Source organism: Clavelina lepadiformis, chromosome 8, assembly GCF_947623445.1.
Source record: "Clavelina lepadiformis chromosome 8, kaClaLepa1.1, whole genome shotgun sequence".
Lineage (NCBI taxonomy): Eukaryota > Metazoa > Chordata > Ascidiacea > Aplousobranchia > Clavelinidae > Clavelina > Clavelina lepadiformis.
In genome coordinates, this window is record NC_135247.1 from 16,236,091 (window position 1) to 16,263,037 (window position 26,947).

The 26,947-nt window shown below is 35.4% G+C and overlaps 3 protein-coding genes across 3 annotated transcripts; 1 reads left to right on the forward strand and 2 right to left on the reverse strand.

Moving 5' to 3' along the window:
• The first annotated feature begins 2,484 nt into the window (after nucleotides 1-2,484).
• On the forward strand, nucleotides 2,485-7,239 carry LOC143469721 (outer dynein arm-docking complex subunit 3-like). The gene is made up of 13 exons (XM_076967519.1): nucleotides 2,485-2,671; nucleotides 2,860-2,981; nucleotides 3,122-3,226; nucleotides 3,338-3,490; nucleotides 3,789-3,893; nucleotides 4,136-4,293; nucleotides 4,487-4,574; nucleotides 4,917-5,063; nucleotides 5,249-5,409; nucleotides 5,548-5,704; nucleotides 5,864-6,019; nucleotides 6,170-6,254; nucleotides 6,479-7,239. Exons 1-13 carry the CDS (start codon nucleotides 2,593-2,595, stop codon nucleotides 6,613-6,615), a joined length of 1,653 nt encoding a protein of 550 aa, XP_076823634.1. The 5' UTR covers nucleotides 2,485-2,592; the 3' UTR covers nucleotides 6,616-7,239.
• Nucleotides 7,240-7,347: 108 nt separating this feature from the next.
• LOC143469786 (uncharacterized) lies at nucleotides 7,348-14,823 on the reverse strand. Its single transcript, XM_076967603.1, has 12 exons — nucleotides 14,539-14,823; nucleotides 14,299-14,399; nucleotides 12,557-13,098; nucleotides 12,183-12,249; nucleotides 12,009-12,092; nucleotides 11,694-11,794; nucleotides 10,175-10,294; nucleotides 9,930-10,094; nucleotides 9,390-9,551; nucleotides 8,851-8,974; nucleotides 8,322-8,543; nucleotides 7,348-8,043 (listed from the first exon to the last, which is right to left on the reverse strand). The coding sequence occupies exons 1-12, from the start codon at nucleotides 14,703-14,705 to the stop codon at nucleotides 7,838-7,840; spliced, it is 2,061 nt and encodes a 686-aa protein (XP_076823718.1). The 5' UTR covers nucleotides 14,706-14,823; the 3' UTR covers nucleotides 7,348-7,837.
• Nucleotides 14,824-22,872: 8,049 nt separating this feature from the next.
• Nucleotides 22,873-26,138, reverse strand: LOC143469238 (SAGA-associated factor 29-like). Its single transcript, XM_076966868.1, has 6 exons — nucleotides 25,139-26,138; nucleotides 24,856-24,871; nucleotides 24,648-24,759; nucleotides 24,462-24,534; nucleotides 23,906-24,085; nucleotides 22,873-23,645 (listed from the first exon to the last, which is right to left on the reverse strand). Exons 1-6 carry the CDS (start codon nucleotides 26,087-26,089, stop codon nucleotides 23,583-23,585), a joined length of 1,395 nt encoding a protein of 464 aa, XP_076822983.1. The 5' UTR covers nucleotides 26,090-26,138; the 3' UTR covers nucleotides 22,873-23,582.
• Nucleotides 26,139-26,947: the final 809 nt, after the last annotated feature.

Below are 26,947 nucleotides of genomic sequence, written 5' to 3' on the forward strand. Positions count from 1 at the left end.
AGCTTCTCCGCAAACATACCTTTCAGATTTTCAAATTTTGTGGAAAATGCCATCTAAATTTACTAAACGTCACATGTCATAATTTTTATGGCATCTAACAATAAGGGAAGGGAAATACTCAAAACAAAATGATAAAATCTTGAATTAAGTCAAAGCAAATGTGACTTAATGTTATTAATATTGTAGTAAGTGTAGTTACTTAAAAATACACAGCATGACATTTAATAGCTTTCTCTAAAAATATTTAAATTTTAAAGAAGTTTTTTTTTTAATACTGAAAACGTTGTTAAATATATCTAAAGTTTTTAAGCAATTTTAATTTAATTCATTTTTTATATCGGTTTACGCCGCTAACCTTTAAATGTGCAGAGTGAAAATAAATATGCTAAACCCTTATAGTTACAAAGAACAAGCTCAAGAACAATTACTGAACGATAAACATCAATTAATCAATCATTTTAATTTTTGTCAAAATAGCGGTGTAGACGAAAAAATCAAGCCAGCTTTTATTAGCATAAAAAAGTGGCAAATTACCAAAGGTTGCAAAATGCAACATGGCAATAATGCAATTGTGCTATAAGGTGGTAGGTTAGTTCGGCCACCAAACTTTAACAAATAGCTACCATAAACACTACAGCCAACAACCACACCAAAGCCGATTTGACCACCATTTTTCATGTTTATAAATGGATAAACTTTATTAGAGATATTTTTTATTTTTATTAGGTTTGCCCAGTTTCTGTTTTACCTTTGCCACTATGCCTAATCTATAGAGTAATAATAATATATGAGTAATAATTTTTAAAGTAATAATTTCCAATGTTGCTGAATAAAAAACGCATTTCTTTACAAAATATTTACTTTGTCAGTCTTATAAAATAATAAAACGCCTTTGAAATTTTACGTTATCTTGCAAAAAGTGTGAAAATACAAAAATAATCCCAATTTTGTTGAGTGAAACCGCAAACTGTCTGGAATCTGGATGATCCTGCGCTGCACATTAGAATTTTGATTTCATTAATAGCATTTAACGTAAGATGTCTATGTTGTTACCTAGCAACAAACCGAGAACACAGCGAAAAAGTTTCTGTACATCCTAATCGAGATGCTGCATAATCTGGTAATGTTGTTTTTTTCTCATTTTGATAACTTGGATTAGCAGTATTTACTTCTTAGGGAATAACGGGTAATCTGAAATGCAGATACGCCTTAACCAGGTTAATATTTTCGTGTTTAAAGCTCGTTATTTTTTACTGGCCCATTTATATGATCAAAATCTAAGTGGGCAGTTTTCTTTAAAATTTGGAGCTAATTTTCTGTATATGAGTAGGTTATGTTAGCGTAAAAAGTGTGTTAGTTGGTTTTTACAGTCTATGTATAATTTAATTGAAAAAGTTTATAGCAGATACAGGTACCATATTGCAGTATTAGGCAGATAACAAAAGGACAACTTTACACAAATCAGCAGATACCACACAGATTTATTACAGATAGAAACGGTGTAAATCTTGGAATTAGCTTCTTGTTTTGACCTTTCAACAAACTATTAAATTCTAATTTATGGAATATGAAAAATTGTGGATTTTTATCTATTTTAATATGGGATTGATTGATTGAAATTTTGCTAATAACCTGAAAAATAGATTTTTTGCCAGCACAACACATTTTTATTATATCATTATTATGCAAGGGAAGAAACTGTACTAATGTTTCATTGTTATATCATCTATTTAGCTAACATCTTACATGTTTTTAGCCCTTGGTTTCTTGTCACTATTTTCTAGTGTTTTATTTGTTTTGAACATGCATTTTGTTTTACTTTGCTATGACAAACTTAACGTCAAAATGTTTACTCCCCACAGTCAGCATTGAAAAATAAATGATAGGATAGGTTTGATATTTAAATAGGCTATTTCATGACTTTTCACTTCCCGATTTGCCATAAATTAAACCTTGTGTTTACCTACTGGAAAGTTTGTATGATGCACTGGATTTTTTTACAGTGCAGAAAGTTAGCTTCTACGCCAATTTTTTGGCACAGAATTGCTGTTTTGCCCTTCATTCCATATTGTAAGTATTACGTGGGCGTGGTACAAATTTTGGCATTACATTTATTGGTGAATTCATCCAGCACACTGAAAGGAAACTTTCCAGTACGATAGTGTTGTGCACTATACAAAATGAAACATCTAAAGTTAACTTTGACTGAATAACAATATTGAGGCTAAATATTTAAAAATTCCTTATTTTGTGTTGATGGCTTCTAAAATATTCCACAATGCAATTTTTACACAATAATCATAAGACTTATAATTAATAATCTAATTATTATCAGTTCCATTTCTTCTTATTATCTTTATAAGTTACAAGTTTTCATGGTAAATTTCCGCTTGCAAAGTATTTTCTGGATTTGGCAGCTGAGTTTGTGTACTTTGTTTGGTGTTACTAACACTGATTTACCAGTTCTAGAATTTCTAATGATTACACTTTCTAATTTCTGTTAAGGATAGAATTGATAGGTTAGGTTTACTTTAACTAACCCCACTGGTAGGTTTTTAAAAATTTTTGTTGCATTTTCAATCCGGCCAAACAATGCCTGTCTCGATGGAGATGCACAAACCACCCATACAAGAGCAAATATCGGAGATTACTAAAAAGATTCAGCTTTTAGGTACAAACGCATTTGATTTTTGTGGTATAAAGTAGTTTTCTACTTATCACTAGTGGCATTGGCTTCTATGTATTTGCCTGCTGCCCATCAGACTTTTTTTATTCCAGTTTGGTTTTATTCCCACTTAAAATTCTTACTAAGCTTGCATTACTAAAATTATAACTCTGTAATACATTTTTATGATTTAGAGGGTGATAGAAAAGCATACTATGAAAGTTCACAATGGTCAATCAAGAAAAATCGTGACATTATTGGTCGAATGAGACAAGAGAACAAAAGCTTACACAAATCACTGGCTAACGTATTGGCGGTCAGTATTGTAGCCCTAAATAATCATTAAAGGACATTTCAAGTAATTTTGCAACCACTGTTTGCATAGATATGTGGTATATATGTAATTGTTATAATTTGCTATTTTTTATGTGTATTAATGATGTTTGTTGTGTCTAGGGTGATGACCGGGTAATTGATCAAGCTTTTCAAGGCAGACATGTCGAAAGGGCTGCACTAAGGAACAAAACAGGGAAAATGGCAATTTCTGTTGTTGACCAGAAAGTGTGTATTGCTTCTTTAATATGCTTGTGTAATAATATTGTTACTCACATCTATTAGAAATCCGAGATTGCTGTCTTACAAAATAATAAAAAATCTGTTTGTGATTTTCAGGTGTGCGATAACAAGAAGAGATTAAATGCTCTAAGAGCAACAACAGATTCATATAGAAAGAAAGTTGATGAACTGAAGACACAACATGGTCAGATGATAAAAGATTCTTCAGCTGCTGCTGAAATGGACAAAGGGGAAAGTGAGGCATCCCAGGTACTTTGCGATCTATAGCTTAACCAAGATATTTTAAAACAATTTTTCTTGTCAATAACAATATTAGTGTAGATATCTGATACCAGTCATAGACATTTTTATGTGGGAGCATCAATGCTTATGTTTCAAAACAAGTTTCAATAGAACCAATGATATATGATATATTGGCAAAACTGCTTGCGTAAGCTGTTGCTTGTTTATGAGAGTGTTATACTTTCCCAAGCACTTTAACATAAGCTGACTGTTTGCTACTGTTATTTTATTACAAAGGTAGGTAATTGTTTTGTATACTTTGTAGCACTTAAGGCAGTTGGAAAACCGATTAGACAAAGCTCGACTAAAATGCCAAGAAGCAGAGCATATTAGCAAGGTTTATGAAAAAATCAAAGGTCACTTGCAGGAAGTAAGTTTTAATAGAGTGTCACCTATATATATGGTTTTTAATTATGCTTAAACTATGAACTAACTTCACGTTTTCAATATCCGTTGCGTAAATAGATTTTAAGGTACAAACCTACCTATGGTTACTACATGTATAGGTAAAAGTTCTTCGTGCATTTTTGCTAAATAATTGTTCGTCATAAAATTAATATTGTTTTCTCACTCAATAACTTGAAGACATCCACTATATTTTAACTTTTTCAGGAGAGTCTGTCGTTTCACAACCAGCTCGATCAGCAAGAGGAAGAAATTCTGACGACGCGCCAAGAACTGTTGAACGTCCAGTCAATGTACACAGACGCACAAGTTGCCAGGGACGACGCGAAAGAAGAGCTCGGTCGCCACGAAGACATCGTGTACCGGTACAGTTGGATTGGCACATTAGTTATTGATGTGCTCATATTTGTTGAGTAGAGGTATTTAGAGGTGTTAGGTACAGTACAGAATAATTTAGTTTTCTAAAATATCCTACAATAAATTTTGTCTATGTTGTGGTCACATCAATACTCCATAATTTTTTTTTTTTTTAATGTCTCGTATATTTTCTGTACGCAGGGAAAGGAAAGAACGTGAAATGGCATTGGCAGAACTAAAGGCACAGGCCGAAGAGAAGAAGGCACACGCTGAGAGGGTTGAGAGAAGGGTAGGACATCAAAATAAACACATATCACAATTAATTCAATTTGGTTGCAATAAAATGTACTAGGGTCTATTTAATAGTAGGCACAACATTGCTAGATGCTTGACTCAGCTTGTTGGACTAACTTAGCGGAAATTATCTTGAGTCACTGTCAGTTTATGGACAGAAAGTGAAAATGCTACTGTAGGCAAAATATAATTTTTTCTCTACAAAATTTATACATATTCATGACTGACTGATTTGGGACAATTTTGCTTAAGTTATTCCATATTGTAATTGTAAATGTATTAATTTTGTTGTTTTACATTGTTAAAACACGTGGCTTGACATATTTCTTGAACGCAGCTTCAACGGGCCGCGTTGCAAGAACAAGAATTGGGACAGGATGGCTCAAAACCATTGCTGAGTGAAGAGGAACAGGAGAGGAAGATTACCACTTATGAAGATGCTTTCCTCCGCATCAAGGAAGCAACTGGAGTGTCTGGAACTCAGGTTTGTCTTTATTTGTATTGTTTACATGTTACTGTGTTTAGAATGTTCAAGACAATGATTTTGATTCATGGCAAGTGGTGTTTTCAGTAGTTTCTAATACAAATAATATGATAAGTTATACATATAATAATGACACTTACTAAAGTTACTGGTTTTAATATAAATGGTTTAACTGTCGACTTTAGGAGGTGGTAGATCGCTTTAAATCTCAAGGAGACACCCAGAAGCATCTGGAAGATTTGAAGAAGGATAACCAGAAGCATCTGCAGAGACTGCAAGAGGAGAGAGCCAAGTTACAACAGGAATATGAAGAGATGAAGTATTCTGGAGAAGCTAAGCTTTCTAGGTGAACAATTCAGGATTACTTACGATTTTTTTAAACTTTCACAATAAAAATTGTGACGTTTCTTATATTGTGCTAAATATAGCAGTTCTCACTTCGGCATAAGTGTCACAAGTAAACTGCACACTTATCATTCTACAGTGGTCAACGCACGCTGGAGGACTTTGAGCTGCATCTCAATGAGCAAGAGAGCCGCAGGGATGATGCAGCAGAGAAGCTGGAAAGAGCCAGCCATGTCCTTGTAAGCGTCAAAGCAGGAGTTGAACATCTCGCAGATAAACTGCAACACTTGAAAGTGGTACGTTTATAAGATCTCTATTTTAATTAATTGTAAAATTTCAGTGTTTCAGTGAATAATTTTATCTTTTACAAGGTTACATATTTTTAACTTTTTTTCTTGCCAATTTTCCATTTCAACCGAAATTTGGATTGTGTTTAATTTCTCCTCGTTTTCCAGATGAAGAGTCATGTTCCAACCGCGCATCTTTCACCATCGTCGGAGGAGTACGTGCTTGATCTTTTGTCTGTTTCAGAAGAAAAGCTCCTTAAACTCTTGGAAGACCTGGATGGTCGGGAATTGCTGGATATTCTGCGTCAGATGGAAGCAGAAGAGGTAAATAGCTATGGCAGTTGCTTTCGTCTCCAAATAATGTCTGTAAAGATGTGGTAAATTCTGATTTCTTATTCTCTTTGTGTGTTGTAGTTATTAAAAGTTGACTGGAGTTTATTATTCCAGAGTTAAGTTAACGAAATATCATTTCAGTTTCACGCTACCATCGAAAACAAACTTCCGTCTTACAATGTGAGGATACCTTTACCAGCATCTCAGAAACATGACGCTTACGAAGGTGAGATGTGATCAGTATAGAATGACACACTGAATGTCTTTAACAAACCATGCAAGATAAGTTGTTTAGTAGGATAATTGAGACACTATTTGAATTGGTAACGTATGAGAGGACTTCTATGATTCTGGTCTTTTAAATAAATAGTCTTTCTTGGAAAGCGAAAATTAGCTGGTGATGATATTCTGTTAACCCGGACTCTATTTTAAACTTTTTCCCGTGATCAGATGATGATGAGAGCGGTGATGATGACGCTGCTGCACCAACTCGAGCTGATCTCAAGCGACGATCGCAACAGATTATCGATAGCAAGATGAAGAAGGGAAGAAGTCGTCCGAGGAAGAAAAAAGGAGGAAAGCTTTAAGGATGCCAAAAATCCTCATCCATATTTTGCTATTGTAGAGTGTTCATTGCTTCAAAGATTGTCACAACTCACGTCCTTCACAGAGATCAAAGTTTGGGAGCTTTATCGGAATTTTTCTTCAAATGTTGTTTTTTCTTTAGCTTCTTTGCTTCGCGTGTTCGGTACTTGGTAAGTTCTTGTGAATTTTAAACGAATTTTATGTATTCGAAAGTTGTACAGCTTTTTTCGTGTACTTTTGTGAATTATTTTAACCCTTTCTAAAACCTTTGTGGTTTTCAAACTTTGCTAAACTTTGCAAATATTAGCCCCGTTTACTTAAAAACCGCGTCCAATTTGTCCTCTAGCTTGTCTGTAATAGCCAAAATTAATCCAGCGTTGCTTTCACCAATCCTCTATACCCACACCAAACATCAAGTGGTGCATTAATCTGCAATGCCCTTGTTTTTATCAAACTGCGCTTTCTTAGTTTGTGTTGAGATAATCGCCGTGTTGTCGGTAAGTCGAGAGTAATATCACACGTCATTATCCACCACAAATAAGTACTACAGTGGTAATATGGTTGCTATTTTTTGTTGTGGTGAAAATTCCTTTGTGTGTATGATTCAAATAAACGTTGGCACTGTTTGTCCGTTACATTTGAATTTTCAGCTGTAAGACGGATGGATGAAAGGGGACAGAGAACAACTTTGCCAGAACCCGGTCTCAACAATAAATGAATAAACCTTTGGAAAATTTTAGAGTACGACGTACTGTTTATTTACCATTCATTTAAAGTCTACTGTAGCAAAATTTGGAACCATCAAAATAAGGTATAAATATAGGACTTCGTTTCAAAACTGCGAAAGAAAACAGCAATCATTGAAACAAATAAACAACTAGATTTTATCAAAACGATTTAATGCGTTAAAAGACAGCAAGCAGTTTACAAAGACAAAATAGATTTTAAGAAGTTTCGATTGAAAAAAAGAATCTGCTTAAATGGCTGCATTTTTCACGGAAATTTGATACAATTAGCGTCATAATACTTGTGTTTTGTTGATTTGTGCAAAATTTATGTAGATTTTATAATTAAATTGCCATATAAAACAGCGTTGTCAGCAGGAAAAAAGTTTAATACAAAGTGGAGCATTTCCCTTTTCCAACGTTTCTGCCAGGTGCTAATGTTTTTTACGGTGGTTTTATGGCCTAAAGTTTCTTAATTTTGCCATTTCTTAATTTAATTTTATCCAGAATGGGGTTTCAATGACTCTAAGATAGCGATGGATCTACGGCGGGCATATCTCGGAATGCTTTCGTTTTCGGGAGGGTTCTCGCTGCTAGGTGTGGAAGACGGAATAACTTTTAAACGGTGCCACCTAGCGATTGGTTTGCTTGTATTTTGCGACATCATTTCCATGAAGTGTTCTCTGGCATCTTTGTCGTCACTTCCTGTGATAAGAATAAAATTATTCTACGTAAGTTATAGTGTAAGTTATAAATTATACTTGTATGCCCTCCAATGGATTTTACAAACCTTGGATAATAAATATGCGAAACTAGATGTAAATGCGACGCGATTGACGTTGTATGAGCTTAAGCCAGCCATGAATATTCATGACAGTTTTTACCGTTATTAATATTCATGGCATAAGCGATCGTAGCAGTCGAAACGTTTCAAATCATTTTAATTGCAAGTAAAATCTACTCAGCCAAGCCCACCAACATACCCGAAGAGAGCTCGAACTGACCCAGCTTGAAATTGGCACCGAGCTTCAGGTCATGCATGACATAGCACAATATCTTTACATCTGGAGATTGCAAAACATCGCAAGCGACGTTGAACGTGAGAGCCTGGTTGAAAACAGGGTTGCATGTTGTTTGTACTGTGGCCGTTTTCTTCTTTTTCAAGCGCTGCGTTCCCTTGCACAAGCAAACCTTGACGTAAGCATCTATATAAAAAAAAACTTGAGGGTTATTGATAAGGCCTATTCCGTACAGGCTAATCTCCATTTAACGATCAGTCAATTATAAAAAATAATTGCACCGAATGGGCTACAAGCAGCAGGAAAGTTTATGTTTTGAACGATGGTAAAAGCTACAGTTCTTGGAAAAGCGGTTTTTGGAATAAGTTGTATCTTTTATTCCGCATAATTGGTCGTTAAAACTGCTGTTATGATTTTTACTCAGGTAACACTTTTACGGGGAAGCTGAAGTAATAAAATGTAACGATTACGTTCTCGCAAACGACCACATTACCAGGTAATGTCTTTTTATCGTCGACAAGACGTAAATTTCTCGCCTTCTGTATAGCGACCGTCAGCTTTTCGGCGCTTCTCAAGTATGAAATCGCAAGCATGAGGTCACCACAATGTACGTCACCCTGCAAAATTGCAAAAAATTGTAGCCTGTAATCTTACCTGTTTCTTTCGTTGTTTATTTATACATGTATATGTCATGTTTCTAAGCTATATATAACATTGTGAGTTACAAAGCTAAAGTCATATATAGCATCTTTCGTGACTAATTGTCGATAACCTATGAAACATATAGAAGCGTAAAGACAGTAGTGTTTTGAAACAATTACAAGCGATTTCTACGCTCATTTTTGCATTAAAATACTATTGCTGAAAAACACAACTGCTGCTATAGCCAACTTCTAAATCATTATTGTAATGTCTTGCCAATTTTACTTCTGTTATTGTATCATCCTCATTCGTAGCAAATATCATGAGCAGAATATATGAGAATGCTTTTTATGATGTTTGCTCTGAAATGTAGATCATTTAAAAGCCAACCTCTAATCTTTCGTGGTGTACGACCGGTTGAAAACTCTTGCAAAGATCGAATGTGGGAGTCATTTCGAAATCGACATCCTTGAGCTTCAGTTCCATGGTTCCGTTGCATTCGTGGCGGGAAAATTGATCGAAATGAAATAAATTTATCTCCAACGTTTTTTCCTGTAAGAGAAAAAAAATGATAAACATTTTCGAGCTTATAGCGTCTGGATGTGACAAAATTTTGAGCCGCTATTGGCCTACTTTCCCTGAATTTTTGACAAAGGCCAGGTTCGGAAGTTTATCGGGCCAATCAGGAGAAACAGAACCTTTTAAAAATTTTCCGTTTTTTTGTCTAAATTATCGATTATTTCGATAGAAAGTGAAACAGACATTTGCTATTTTTTTCGCCTTAAAAGATCCTTGTAATGTCAGATGCAAGCGCCATCCGCAGGAGGTAAAAAGTTAATTTATATACGTAATGTTGCCCGCAAAGTAACGTAATTTGGAAGCATTTTCACAAAAAGACATTTCCCAGACAAAACTAAAAAAGTAACCAACCTTTAACGCTGTTGGGCTAATTCCGAATGTAAACATTTCTTCAAACTCCGGGTGGATTGTGCGTTTGTGGACTTTACTCTTGCGAGCAGAATATCCAGGACTAAGCTTGACTGTACAGTAGGGGTCTGTCGTCCCGCTGAAGTCTTGTGCTGGAAGATTGCGAGCCTTCAATATGGCAATTATGTAAATGTTATAGTTTGGTTTAAGTTAAATCTAGAAAACGATAGACTTAACGCTTTCTATACCTGGATAAGCTTAACGTGCAAAACTTCCATGTCTTTGTTGTAGTCGAGGGTGAAATGAAGCTGTGGGGACTCATTATCGCCGGGATCGGAGTCAACACTTGGATGACGAAAATGTTGTAGCTGTATTCAGATAAAGAATTTAAAAAATCCAATTCATGGCTTAAGTTTCTTTCATTACTTTAATAGTGACGGCAGCAAATGGTTTTAGGTGTCAACAATGTTCCCTCTAATTTTTCACGAGTCTGAGCAAACACACTAACTTCCTGAGCGGTCTCTTGGACCACTGTGAGCAACATCACACGTGCCACGTGCGCACTGTGGCCATTATTATGCGTTTATTTTATTTTGAATTCAGGTTGGATTGTTTTCTTGTGCGCAGCACAGATTTTCTGTGCGCGGAGACCGTGTCAGCAGTGCGCATTTGCGCACGCGCGCAGCTTAGAGGGAACATTGGGTGTCAATATAAAGTCAAAGAAATAGCAAAATAAATTATTTAAATGAACAAGACTCGTTATTTGCTCTCTTTCGGATATGATTGACATAAAGCAAACTTTTAAACTTTCTGAATTATTTAAAACTTAATTATAAGCCGATTGTATTTTATTACTTTATACTTAATCAATTATAACAAAAAAAATGATTATAAAAACGATTAAAAGATAAAAGTACTGTTTCATAAACTAAAGATACTATAATGTATATTCCTTATAGATGTGATAGAGTCGTAAAAGGCGCTTTAAAAATGTTATTAGTTGAGAGTGAAAATACATCCTATATGCATAGCCTATATATATATATACAGTGTCAGTACGTAGCACTTAAAAAAGAAACCATTCTACCTTTAAAGGCCACAACAACAATAAAGGTATATATATATAAGGTTCTAAATTGAACAGCCAAACTTTCACATATTTGTGCGAAGTCATGACAAGGAAGTGATTGTAAAATGGTCGAGATTTTATAATAATTATGAAGCGTTCAAAATTTACCTAATGTTTTAAATGCATTCCTACTATTTTTGAAACGAGTCTGGCGAAGTGGTAATACAAGCAGAGAATGGAAATTCATATTTGGGCTATACACAATTAGATGAAAATATACCGTATTTGTTCGAAAAACATGATTGACATCTTTCTCGTTATTAACTTTTTTGTAAGAATATTGAAGTTAACCTCTTTAGTAGCTTAATAGCTTTCAGCTTTGCGGCTAAATTTGTTACATTTAGTTTTTTCCAGCGTTTCTTAATTTATCAAAAAAATCATAAAATTACTTTCAATCAAGATTCGAGGAAAAGCGTCGAAATGTTGTTTCAGGAAGACCTGATCAAGTCATATGAGCAGAAAACGACATGGTTGTAAAGTGACAAAACGACTTGAAATAATCTTTTTCTTGGCCAGAAAAAAAAACTGTTTGGTGCAAAGTATCAACAATCAGGCGAGAACGGTATAGAGCGAAGAAAAATTTGGAAGTTTTAAATAAGCTATTTTCAACCTTTAGTGATTTTTGCAAAAAGTTGTACCTGATAAAGGCTTGGGTCAATTTGATTCAAATCGATGGGCATTTGCATTGAACTTCGACGTCGACCAGTAGTCAGCGCTGGTGTCTCTGGCGTCATTGCTTCTAATGAAGTATATTGACAAAACATTCATGACCTTGCCTTTGCGTAGCCGATAATTACTATTCCGGTTTACTCAATTGTTTTACATGGTGGATAATATAGTTTTATATTGATATGAAGATGACAAAAACGGATGGTTTTTAAGGTTTCAAACGGTGGTTTGTGAAAGATTTTAAAAAAAACAAAGAAATTAAGCTAAACTCACAAGCCTTATACCTCTGCCTGTTGACAGCGAGTTTAAAGTCGTTACGGAACCGGCTGAGGCGCTAGACCACGGACGTCGATAAGAATTATCTTCCTCTAAAAAGAAACTTTCTTTGTAATTTTTATAAGAAGGAAGCGCTATAGTATAGTGAACGCTTTAAGCTTCTTAATAGGATTCGTATTAACCCGATATGCTGGAACGTATTCCCTGCAGCGAATTCGGTTCGTCTGACGGCAGCGTCCTCCGCAAAGCCTGTAGGGAAATATAACATGTTGTTATCCAGTACGGCAAGAAGGAATGGTTCGATTTGTCTCCGGCATTACATTCATTACATTCATTCCGGGTGATTTTGGAGGGAATCGTCTTCCCCAGTGAGTAAAAAAACTAGACTGTGGCGCAAGAACATAAACTAATCAATACTCAATAGCAAGTTAGAAGATCAGAAGCAGCTTTCGACCGGGTATTTATGTTTGAACAAAGGTAAAAAGCGCGATCTATCTGCGAAAGCTGCGAATGATTGGAGAAAATAAAATTTTCCGATACGGGCACGGATGGTTACCTGTAGGTCGAAGGATGTGCGTCGAGGTGGTAAGTCGTCGTTTTTCAACATACTGCTGGAGTCAGTGTCGGTGTCGCTGGTGTGGTAAGGTGACAGGTGTTGCGTGGGACTCAGGTAATCAGTTTGGGATTTATCCGTCTCGGTGAGGTTAAAACGAATGGACTGCCTGCTCTTCTTTCGTTCCTCGTCACTTGTTCCGACTAGATCCGGGAATGCTTGAAGTTGAGGAGTGCTGGGTCTGTAAGTTGGCTTCCAGCTCAAATCGGTGATGTCCTCAAGTGAAAGAGTGAGCTGATTTTGAATTTTCAATCTAGGAAGACTCTTCTTTAGTTCTCCTTCAGACTTTCGCAAGTCCCTTACGTTACCAAGATGCAAGGATCTTTCATTGAAATCCTTTCCGTCTTCCTTTCTCCTCGTTTTCTTAGATTTTTTGATGTTTTCTGGTTGTGCTTGCTTGACCTGAACTTGCCCAATGGGAAATGTGGTTACCAGATCAGGATGGGCAATCGGACTCGCTATATAAGTCCCAAAGTTTTCATCGCCTGTCAAAAAACTTGTATAACAAATGATGCAAACATCCCATACTTTAAAAAAGCCATAAACACATTTTCTTTTTGTGTTTTGTTTATCTTATCTTAAAGGAATCTACTAAGGCGTGTCAAGCAGCTCTTGGCCGTATGATACAGACCTATATCCCTAAAATGTTTAATTCAAATATGTAAGCTGCTCTTTCTGAGCTGGTGAGGATTTCTACAGGCTCAAACAACATTTCTTATTCCTTAAATATACTTTTTATGTCCTATATTAAATTAGGTCACCACCCTTTTATTAAGGGCACAATATTTTACTTTTTCTTTTACGAAAAGGACAGTTAAATAAGCCTTTCTAAAAACATCTATATCAATTTTTTTTTATCAAACAAATATGATAGATTAGTTTACAAAATTTCATGCCCTGTCTGCGACGTCCGCAGATCTGTAGAAATGAATCGATAAAGTAAACAAATATTCGTTGAAAGCAACATATGCTTCGACCACAAATAATTACAGTATGATCGTCATTATTTGCTAAACCATTTACCTGACAATTTAAAACGTGTATAGGGAATGTTTTAGGCTCCAAAATGTCCGGATAAGGCACATAATGTAAAAGAAGTCCCTTGTCAAAGTGGCATATGTCTTACAAAGCAATAACCTCGTTGTACTAATTTCAATTAAACAAACAAGAAACAGGTTGCTGTATGTACATACAGTAAACCACATAAAAGATAGCCTCTATCAGAACATAAGCGCGTTCAAAAAGCGTTTTTCATATTTTTATTGCAGACGTCACAGTTGAATTTACTGTCAAGAAATTTGCAAACATGTACATACATCGTTAGCGTTTTCAATGTTTTCAACGTTTTCAATGAGATTTATGACCTGACTACATCGATTGAGTAGCTGGAAGTCGCCGTTAAATAGCCCTCCAACTAAAGCTTAAACGTTTTAGTCAAGTAAGTAAATTTAACTTTAAGCAAGTTTTAGTCAAATTGTTTCTAAATCCTCTGATGTCTAAGAAAAAAGAAACAAAAAAAGTTTATTTTAGAAGGTGTCGAACCAAAGTGTTTTTAGCTATTACTGTACCTTGCAAATCCATAAAAAATTACGTGTTGCAGTGTTTGCTATAACTGTATGGATTTCACATTACCCGTAAATGATATTCTTAAGCCTTGCTGTTGATTATTTTCTCAAAGGATTTACCTGGCTGAGTTCCATTCACCGGTGAAATCGCCTCAAAACTCCCGTTCTTCGAACCAAAAAAACTAGCCCGACGTCTTTTTCTGCCCAAGTCAACAATGAATCTGAAAGCAGAGTAAAAGTCAAGATACTTCTGCATAATATAAAGCCGAAGCAAGCTCCATCGCTGCTACGATGGCAAGAGGACCGATGGAACAATCATTGTACATTACTAATAGCCACAGTTTTTGCAACGTTTCTAACCTGTTCTTCGGAGCGGTTGGCAACAACGCTTCGTTTTGTTTTTTTCCGAAGCAAAGCTTTCGATTTCTGTAGCAATAACAGACTGACACGACGGAGACCACAACGAGTGTGAGTGGAACGGCGACGTAGATCGCAACTAAATAGTCAGGTGTCGAGTTCAAAGCCATTTTGTAATCTTGCTGCCATCTAACGAGTGCTTTCTTGCTTGCTTAAATCCACATCAGGTCGCAAGACTTTGGCCTATATGCCTACGTATACATCTCTACTTTCTAGCTGCATAGTATTTAACCTACCAAAACATACCAAACATATATAACATAAATTTCACTATCGTTTACTCACTATATTCCGATATAAAAAGGCAAACTGACGCCTTCAGCAATAATACAAATCCCAGAACGGGAAAGAAGTCAAAATTCAAACTATTTATTTTTCATTCACAGAAATGAATGAAACTGTTATTTAGCATTGCCAGTTGTTGAAAATGAACGACGCAATTTTAAACGTATCGTCTCTTGATATATAATAAGTAGGGCGATTATTTTTTGACTTGTCAAAAAAAGTCAAAAATTTGTCAAATTTACAGCGTTAGGTCAAAAATTGTCAAAATTGTTTAAAAAGTCAAAATTTTTTACCAAGTCAAAATTGCTTACAAACTGCATTGTCGTGGTGTCATAGAGGTTGCACTGTAGGTGAACTTGTCATTTTACACTGTACACCTTGCAGCCTACTTTATACTGTTGTAAATGGCCCATTGTCTGCTTATTGTGAATCAGCTCTTGCTTCGGTTTTGCTTTAGATACTTCATGTATCTTTAGTTTAGACCAGTGGCTCTCAACCTTTTTTGGTGTCGGGGCCGAATTTCAAACTTCATAGTACGTATGGAGCCGCATGAAAACACTCAAGTGATTAGAACGAAAATTTTAAAGCATGAAAGCATGTACCAACGAATAGCAACACTAACAAGAAAAATAACACAAATCAATTTAATGTCCAACTTGACTCCAACTCCAACTGACAAGTCAAAAAATAATCGCCCTAATTATTATAAATAGATTTTTTATAATTTTTGAGAGCTTTTCATGAGAGCCACAAGAAGGCTAGCTTGGTACCACATGCGGCTCTAAGAGCCGCGGTTGGGAATCACTGCTTTAGACAAATGTATTGAACAGTTTTTGTTGTGTTTTAGTTGCAGTTTTTTTTGGCAGTGATTTGTAATTAGCTCATTTCCCTTTTCAGAATAGGCTAGGTCTGTGTTCAGATTTTTGCCCTTCTTTACTACAATAAGTTTCAACTTTTTGTACAATAATGAGTAATTTAACTACTTGAAATATTCATACGTCAAAATTTGTCAAAAAAAAGTTTTTTAATGTCAAAATTTGGCAAAATGTTCAATTTTTAGGTCAAAAACTTTCGTTTTTTAGGTCAAAAAATAATCGCCCTAATAATAAGCGTTATTAAACTTTTTTCTCTAAAACGAAAAATCGTTGCAAGAAAGCCTGGAAAGCAGTTGACAAACAGAAATTGTAAGATTGATTTTTCAGGAACATAAAGTAAGTACTCTATATCGTAGCTTATATACTCACGCACATAAGCCAAGGGTTCTTACAGTAAAATTAACGAAGCGAACGATCGAGTGGGATACTCGAGACATTCTGCGCACCTCATATGAAGTCCATAAAGGTTGAAGCTGTTGTGTACAAAGAATGGAACAAGAGGAGGTTTGCAATAAAATAACTGGTTGTATTTTGTTTAATTTGACAAGTATCGCACTTTTTCTGCCATGTTCGTACATCGCACGTGTAGGCTATACATGATACACAGAAAGGTGCATGCATATTTCATAGTAACCGATTTTTTTATTTGTAAAATTGTAAGCGTATGTAAATGTTCTTTATAATTTATATATAAATTATTTGTTACATGGTTGCTGTTTTTACACGTTTTTATCGATTATTGACTTTTGGTTTCTTGTCTTTTTTACTGCAGGAGGAAAAGCAATCGTTATAAAAATTAATGGTCAAGCAGGGCCAGCACGCTACACAACACCTGTGGAAATAACTTACAAAACAATATAAATCTGTTACTTTGAAAAGAGTTCTATGGCAACAATTTACTCATACTTCATTCTTCTAACATAAATGCCTATATCTTTCACATCTGGCTACTTGACCTACTCATGTTAAAGTCGCCATTTCCAATAGCAAAACTATTACATCCCTACCTCATAATATCATAAAATACCTTGAGTGTACGAGTGTATGTCTTGCTTATTGGTTGTGGTTAACGTAGGCTCTCTCCCAGTTTTTGGGCCACGAAACAACAATGTTCCGAATGGACCGCCTTCTTGTGAGCCTTGCATGAGGTAATATCAAACCATTTACCAATCACAGAGCAAATATAAAATACGGTTTCAGGTTAATTCAACCACCCAGGAGCGATTAAACGTATCAGGACAACCCAACCAACATTTGTGGGTTTAATCGTCCATTGGTTGAATTGCCCTGGATTTAATTGGTTTTGGTTGATTCGTCCGTGGGTTAAATTGACCGACCACCGTAAAATCCATGCAACAATGTTTTAAGATGTGAATTGCAGAAAAAGAATTTGTCATCGTCAGTTAAGTCAAAATCGTGAACCTTTTTTGGTCACAGTAGTCCTTAAGTGTAACTTGATTTGGAAGGTTTTTTTTTGATTTTCACTATTCAAAGATAGGATACACCATACAGAGCCTTTCAAACGGATTCTGGTTTGGAAATTCCTATAACGTTTTTCCACTTTTCTTGAGCTTAATATACTGTATATACCCAGCTACGCTCCGAACCTATACACCGTTTAATCTCAGTTGGTAAATATTACTTTGTTTTGAAGGTTAACCTAAGGCTATAGGCTGCTTTTTCGAAACTTCAACAATAAACAAGCCATTTAGTAATCGTATCAATTTCAATAGCTATCAATGCTTTGGCCGTAAACTATGCAGGAATAGATCAACTAACACAGTAAAACATCAAGATATGCCGAAAATCCATGTATTATATAGTTAAACTTAACTTGAACTTATACACGAAGTGCCCTGTACAATGCAAGAAAAATTGCTTCGTGTGTGCTGCTGCAGAACTGATCCATTTGATAATTTGCTTTAAGTCACTAACAAATGAACAAAGCACTTTGTCTTACTTAGTCAGTAAATTACCGTCAACCTGCTGTGAAAAGGATTACAAATTCGCACAATCGCAACTTGCATTTAACTTACTGTATATGACAGTAATTGTAGACGTGTAGAACACATGTTTCATACTTCAGTTTTGATCTTTAACCTTAAAACCGATAGCAAATTCACTACAAATTTAAATTTTGCAGCAAAAACGTTCACACTGAAATTAGTCAGAGAAATCGATTAGTTTCGGCAAATGCAAACCAAATTATAGAGCACGTGTTTGTTTTATCATTTCGAAGCAAAAAATGTTCCGTATAATTCAATTCTAAATTTTACTCTCAAAAGTTTATAAAAAACTTATTTATTTAAGTTTAGGCACTAAAAAATAATTCAACTTCGCTTTATGCCTGCATATTATAACTTAACTTCAATGCGTTAAATAATACATGACTAACTTATGTCAATGCGAGATATTTAGGCATCTGTTGGCAAGCTTGTTTTCTGGCTGATTGCTTATTATTCGTAGGCAAGTTTTGGTATAAGAACACCAAAACCACTTTTATCACGTGTATTGTTTTAACATAATAACTATAGGTTACGTCCCTTGGTAACTAGACATACAGTGCGATGCGCTAGGAGATGACAGCAAATAACATATGGGATTATCCGGACTACCTTAATAGCTTAATATATTATACCCTGAAATAATACGATAACAACAAGTACATACTACATTATACAACAGAACGAAACGCATGGAAAGACTTGGTCGTAGTTCATACAAACACTTCGTGACGAATTAGGCCATTTTCATACTATGACAACATTTTTGGTATAGCTTTCAGTCTATATACTAGTTCTGCAGATTTCTGACCATTATCGCCGACGTCATTACGTATTCCCATAACGAATAATTCAATATTGATTCGACTAAAAATAACAGACGTCATTTGCGCGACTGTACATATATGCGGTGACGTGTGTCGACTATCACGTTAATGTGATACAAAACAACAAACGAAATCATGAAATTTTTATGAAGCGTCTTCCAAATCCCTTATTTCGTGCTCTGTCATGTATCCTTAGAGGCCTAATTACCTGGAGCGACAAGTAGTAAAAGAATAGAAAAACAAGATCCGAGCGGTGAAAGAGTCCGGTATAATTTCTTATATAGACTCATTAACCTTGTGTAAGAAGGAATGAGAACCTCTTCAAAAAGTTATTCTCACGATCGCTTTCACGGTTTTTAATATTCAATTAATTTTTTCTAGAAACATGTTGTCGGTTGGGATTTGCCTAAGGCAGATACGTTTTTCAAAAATGGTAACAAAAGTGCGACATAACCAGATTGTGGGACTTCACAGTTGTTAAAGAGCAATCATAAAATGGAACGACAACTTTTGCTGAACCAGTAGTTACATACATCAGCTGGGCAATATTTTACTCAGTCCAAAGAAGAATTGCCTGATAAATTTTCGCGCTTCGAAAATTTCAAAATACTACTCATAGCATCTTGCCGTTCCAATATCTATTAATTATCAATCCAAATGTTGACATACAGCTCTCGTTAGTAAAAATTGGAAAAGGTAAAAATAAATTAAACAGAATGCTTTACTGCGTTTCCTACATACAGGATATCTTATTATTATCTATTCTTGGTTATCAGTGACACTTCCCGTTTAAGGTTATTCTATTGCTTACTGATCGTAGTTTGATATAAATCTCATAATTCAATAACGACTGTGTAAAGATCGTCTTAACAGACCACTTCTTACTCCTCTTAAATCGCTGAATACTGACATTGTGGTTATTGTGCTGTCGTTTTTGTGCATAATTTTGTCGATTGAGATCACATAAGCACTCTTTGTATGTTCTTTAGGTGGAGTACTGCGCAATGAAACCAGCCTCAAAAGACGGTCTTTCGTTAAATAAGCAGACAAAGGCATTAAAATACCTGCCGGGCCTCGTAATCCACGCAAGTTCCATTCAAAATCCTTCTCAAGACTCAACGTTAAAGACAGCGCTGACAGTTTCTGCTCAGACCGTGTGTGACATCACAATATCAGGGCGTTCTCCACGTCAATATATTCTGTATTTCTACCGAACAACCCTCACAGGAACAATGGCATACAGAACATATAGGCTATAAACAGGGCTTATTTTTGTTACAGGTGGACAAAGGTTTAACGACGAGGGTGAGATGCTATTTATTAATGCGTAACTCATAACAAGGGCTTATATGATGCCTACAGCGTCTTCACAAATCATAACGATTATTAGCGAGCGGACCTCTCGAGTCTCTCGGTAAGAAGCCTATAAACATGACTTTCCTTTGCCAAATCAGTTTTTCCAAGAAGCTACTTCAGGGTGTAAACTACAATCTTTCATTGCTTTCTCAATTGTATACATGCACGTATACAGCAGCATACATTTTACAAATTTTTATATAAACTTAAATATTTCTACAGGTCAAGTATAATTCCTATAGTAATCCATGCATCATCGACGACCAGTCAAAACTAGAAACTTAAGTGCTTTGACTTCATTGCTCAACTGCTCTTTCTCTGCTTTCAAAATTCCTTTACATTGCACTTCAGGTGTTATGGTCTGTAAATTTACTGAAGATGCGCTAAGCTACGTCATATTAATCACAGAATAATCTATTGACAAACAAGTACGTGAGTAAACATATATTCTGCCTGCACTTGTTTCTTTAATTTTGTAATCCTGGCAATTAATGGCGTTGGTTTGCGAAGCTTGTTTGATTTCTGACTCGTCTGATGTAAACGCAAACTTTTTCTAAAAAGGACTTCTTTGTATATAAAAACAGGATAAATATTTCAAAAGTAATAGCTAAAATAGAAGATGACTTAACTATCTGCGTGGTTGAGCGTGATGGTAATAAATGGGCAAACCTATGCTTCAATTGAATATCATCAGCATCACAATCGTCGCCCATTCTTCTATTTTCTGCTTTCAGGTACTGTTTAAATAATCTGGCGCACAAATACGGCCGCCTGAGATGGCAAACATTTGCAGAGCATAAAGGTTGTTTGCTTAGTAGTATTTCGCACTGGTAGAAGGAGAACAAGCCTTACGGGAAAGATTTTGTCTAAGAGATGAAAAGTGTTTCAACTCGCTGAGATATTCTCTGAGACATTCATTGCTCGTCTATTATTGTGCTTTTTCAATCGTGCACCATACGCGTCTGCCTTTGTCATATGTTGTTGTTGTTTTAGATAAGAAACTGTTTATACTTGTTACTTACAGGTGATAACACCAGAATAAGGTTAAGCATTTTCCTTTTGTGACTGAAGGACATTTACCGATGTAAGCTTTGTTATTCCAATTAAAAGGACATTTACTTAACATACATAAAATAAGAAACGGAAGTAAAAAGTTTATTTTGCAACAATGTAACAAAATATTTTAATTATTCCACTTTTCTGTTTTGCATGAAGGCAATTAACCCTTCTTATTCAGTGAGTAGGCTGTTACATTAATAAACAAATAATAAATGTGGTTTGATTTACAGTGACATATTAGTGCAAAAATAATCATAAAGTATCAGTTAAGGCTATCACCATAGTTCACGAAAAAATATCGTGTGTTTAACGGTATTTGTACCATTGTTTGTTTACCTAACTTTAATGCTGTAACATGTATAGTAAATAGTAATCTAAACCTAATCTAAATTTTCATTCTAATACAGCCTGAGCCTTACTTCCATTAAACCCAAAATAGCTAGCATCAACCTTTTGCCTACCCATTCTTCTAATCTAACCTAATTGCCTACCCTGTATATCTCTAACATCTGGCTGCTTGATCTATCTAGGCTACTTAGGTTAAAATAGTTCCTTTCAACCGTAAAACTATTAGGCTACATCTCTACCTGATAATATAATAAAACACCGTGAGTGTATGTCGTGCTTATTGGTTGTGGTTAACGTAGGCTCTTTCCCAGTTTTTGGGCTACGAAACAATAATGTTCCGAATGGACCGCCTTCTTGTGAGCCCTGCATGAGGTAATATCAGACCATTTACCAATCACAGAGCAATTATAAAATACGGTTCCAGGTTAATTCAACCATCCAGGAGCGATTAAACGTATCAGGACAACCCAACCAACGTTTGTGGGTTTAATCGTCCATTGGTTGAATTGCCCTGGATTTAATTGGTTTTGGTTGATTCGTCCGTGGGTTAAATTGACCGACCACCGTAAAATCCATGCAACAATGTTTTAAGATGTGAATTGCAGAAAAAGAATTTGTCATCGTCAGTCAAGTTAAAATCATGAAGACCTTTTTTGGTCACAGTAGTCCTTAAGTGTAGCCTAACTTGATTTGGAAGTTTTTTTTTTGATTTTCACTATGCAAAGACAGGATTCACCGTAGAAAGCCTTTCAAACGGATTCTGGTTTGGAAGTTCCTATAACGTTTTTCTCCTTTTCCTTAGCTTTGATAACGTCGGAAGTAGTTTTATCTTTCAACTTGTATAGCATACTGCTAACATAAAGATATATAACAGAAAATACTTTAACTTATATATAAAAAGTATGGAAACTATAGAGCCGTACAGCGATCGTACCGCTTAGATGTGGTATTGACGTCACCTAACGACGAGTTTCCAACAACACAGGTTGTGCTATGTGGGGAATGTTTACCAATCAGGGTTGTAATGTAACCAAGTAATTTTTTCTGATTTGAGTCAATTACAGTTGTGACTCGAGCCAGGTCAGTGCCTATAACTTCAAAACATTTCTGAGGCCACACCACAAATTGATCATAATGGCACGACTGTCGCGAAATTGGTCTCGCTGATACTTTCTTTTAGGAAAAATTACAATTTTTTTGCTGACGCAATTGTCATTCCGTGGCTGAAGTCACGGTAACACACGTTTGACTTTAGCAGAAAAGCAACTGTATTATATATAACCAAGCAGTGGAGCGCAAAATTTCCTAGCAAGCAAACTTCCGAGTTCTGATACACCGTGAAAAGTGACACATGTCCAAGCAGACGTTTGTCCGACGCCAACGTAGGCAAATGAAGAGCTTTGCTATAACAATATTTCAGTTGACGGTTCTTCGTATCACCATCACCCTAACTTACTACGAGTACTTTATAAAGATTTCAATAACATGTCACTAATAAGTGTACATAACATCTATGAGGCATGGTATTAGATAGTATTTTTATTCCGAGTATAAGACGAGCGTATACACAAAGCATTGCTGGGTTTCTCAAACTTGTGCTGCTGAGTAAGATACAGAAAATGCACAAGAAACACCCGGTACAATTTTTTCTGTACAAGAACATGGAGAGATAATGATACCGTTCTTACAACTTTTTCCAGCCTTGCTTGAAGTTGATGAGTGGATTCCAGTTGAAAATGGAAAGAAATATCATTCTTGAAAAAAGTCCTTATGGCAGTAAAGATATTGCCTAAGAAGTTGTTTCCAGTATGAAACAGCCGAAGCTTTAGTGGGACTGCAAATTTTAGAAATAGGTGCCATTGGCATGCGTTAAGTGCAAGAAGAATTAGAATTAAAAACTTTTACAATGGTGAGTACTGGAAACTAACCTAAGAAGAAACTAGTTGCAAGATTTGTGAAATTATGCTATATTTCAGGAGCATTGTTACCTATAGGTGCAGTAACTACAAACGTAGTTACCTTGACATAAAATACATCAAGATGTATTTGTATGATGTCTTTGTTATGAGTTGAAAACTTAAAGCACTTTTAAGAGGTTGGCTATTGAAATGGCCTTCTTAAAAAGTTAGAGTAAATCAGCTTGAATTATGAGGAAAACATGACACAATATAATATGATTTTTTGGAATGATTTAAATGAGCCCTGGATGTCGTTGATGCAAAAACTCATTCAATTCATAATCTCTTTCGATCAGACAAAACTCTTATGATGCAGCCCATTCCACCTTTGGCCGCAACCTAAAAACAAATTTAAATATTAATTACACTGTTTTGAAAATGTTGAAAACAAAGTGAAAACAAGTTTTTATGGAAACGTTTCTTCTTTTTCAGAAAAAAAATTAAATATCAGACTGCGTAATGGCCATACAGAATGTAAAACATGGAGAAATACTTAAAAGAGATAAGTTGACATAGAGCCAAAAATGAATAATAAAATGTAACGTTACACATGTGACATATTTCTTACGTTTGTTATGAAATTAATATATCTATAAGACCTTTTCATGCCAAGTTAACAAGTAACCACACTGCTGTCCATCCAAACCCATTGAAAATCCCTTATAAATATACTTCATCAAGGCATCCAATTCATCAGCGGAAAGGGTGTTCAACGCATTTGAAATTTCGTTGCTTTTAATTGAAGACAAAACTCGTATCACAAGAAGGGTAGAACTATCCTGCACGCAGAACAGAGAAAAGCTTTTTGATATAGCTTGCAACACAAAGTCATTTAATACAAAAATGCAGTAACTTAGCCATAGAAAACAATGTTTCAAAACATTTCTTATGCAAAAACTGGTGATGCCATTTCTGGTGAAAGATTATTTTTCAGTCAATGAAAACTGAGTGATCTGATAAAAAGTTACATTGTGAAATAATTAACCAGCAGTGGTTAGTCTTAACCTTGTTGAAGAAGATATTGAGATATTCTTAACTTTATTACGATGTAGAGCAAAGAGAACATGCTAAGATACATATTACATCAGCTTGAAAACAAACAAAAATTATCATCAAATTTGTTTACACATTTGCACCAAATTTATATTAGCAAACCTTTACGGAGGCATCCTTGCTACGATAAGGGGGATTTTGTAAGGAGGCTTTTAACGCTGGAGAATTTTTTCCACTGAAAATAAAGGCATTAAGGAATAAGCATAAACAAAAAATCTCATAATTTACTTGTGTTCATGTAAAGTCAAACTCTTAAAATTAAAACAGAAGCAAATAAGTGAAGGATACCTCAAAAGAAGTTGAGAGACTTCCTGTTCATCTGGACCTCCACCATCCTGCTCTATTTGATCATCTTTGAACTTTTCTTCATCATATTGATCTACATCAATTCTACGGAATGTATTTTTGGACATTATATCTTTTTTTCAGTTTGCTTTCACACCTTGAAAACAACAACACGTCAAAATAGAAAAATTGTTACTGCATAAATAGCTCAACTTTATAGCAGCACTCTTGTTCAAGTTCACATTGATAATCAAATTTGCTTACAATGATATAAACATATTTTGCAACCATTTTTGTGTCAATTTTGACATGTAATAACTGGTAGTGATAATGCAATCATAAAAATAGAATAGCACTAAAATAACCTAACAAAATTATAGAAAGTACAAAAATAAATACAAAAAATAAATATGGATGATATTTCTGCTCGTTTTGTGAACAGGTATGCGTGTTGACTGTTATCTACGCTTGGATTCCCGCATTTCTTTTGGCACAACAATGTACTTTTGTGCTACGTTGAGTGCAGGAGAATATCCATCTGCATAAGAATTATCTTCAAAGAGTACAGAATACTCATCATGGGCAGTAGCAGGTTGCTCGTTTATCACTGCTCTATAAAAGCATGTGGTTTGGGGATACAAAGCTATCACAAGAGTTCCTTTGGGGTGCAGTGCTTGTGGGTCAGTTTCTGGGTTTGCTTTCCACTGGGGTAAGGGAATCACCCTTCTCTTGCTCAATATGTGATGCTCTCTACCTTCTTCATCAATGTCATCTACTTCGTATTTCAATGTCACTGGATTAAACAACACAACCTCTGCAAGAATCCACTGTTCCTCCACCTCTTCTGTCTTAACTCGGGCCGCGACCTTGTCACCGGGTTTAGCAATGTAATCTGGTCCGGCTATTAAAGCACCGCAAAGATGTGGAATTTTTTCATTTGGTTTGCCTATCCACAGTGGAAGTGTCTGTGCTGATTTCTGCAGTAAGCTCATCAAGACGCCCCGTCTCATGCTTTTCCTGGGTGGTTCATCATTTGGATTTTGACTTGAAAGACGTACTGATATTCTTTTTTCTTCTTGTAATGCCTTTATTGCTGCAATGACTTCCAAGCCTTTCCGAAGCAAATCACATTCTGCATCTGCATCACTTAAAGCACTTGAATAGAGATTGCGCAGTTTCTGCTTGTAATATGTTGAAACTTTTAATTCACCTAACATTTTTTCATGAGTTTTGCGAATGGCATCCAAATTGACAGAACCTTTATCCCTTTCCGTTTGGGTTGCAATAATAGTCTCATACAGTTCTCTGAGCAACTGCTGAATCTTTTGCTCACAGTCTGCCATGGATGATTGAGCACTGCCCTTTACTGATTGAGGAGAAACTTTTGAACTTCCTGAACTTGAAGAGTGATTGTCCAAACCAGATTGTTGTTTGCTTCTCCTCATCTTTATCAGCTTACTTAATCCTATACTAAATAAGAAAGATTTCTAAGACATAAAAGTTAAAATTTACAAATAAAACTTTCACCAATGTGTAAATTTTGTAGTTCAGTAGTACATGTAACAGGCAATATGTGTCCCAGTTAAGCTTGCAAAACTTTAGTTCACTTGTACTGTATTACTAAATCTCGGTAGGATTTGGAGAGCTTCTGCATTTGATTTAAAAAGGTCTTTTAAAACATAGCAGTAAGGCTGGTAATTTAATGCTCCAGTTAGTGTCATGAAGCTCAGGTAAAAAATCATCTGTCTTATTTTGCCTGACTATATTACTTAGATAAGCATATGCTTTACCCTAATTTGCTCCAGCTATAAACTAAACTAAGATCCATCTAGGGACACAATCTAGCATCATCACAGCACAATAAAAAAACACTAGCTTTTTATAGCAACTTCCTGCTATTCAAAAACTAACTGAAACACTTATTTTAAAAGTAATGTTTTACGCTTTAAAACCTAAAATTAACAAAAACAGTAAATTGTGCTCTTTATCCAGAATGCAATTTTTAAAAAGTTTGTCAATGACATCCTGAGCCAACCTGCATTTTTATCCGTGGTAGTCAATGTGTGAACAACGCTGAAAATGGATATTATCCTTCATTTGATGCTTGGTAATTTAATAACAGGTGGTCAACAGCACAAAGTTCTTAACGATTAAGGAATTTGTCAGTCATAAGCCAAAACCACACATATGTAGAAAAAATTTTGGGGCAAAAGTTTTTGTAACCCATTGGTCCATTGCCTATTTCATTTCATTGCTTGAATATTTTTTCCTATCATTCACCTAAATGCATCTTAAAAAAGCTC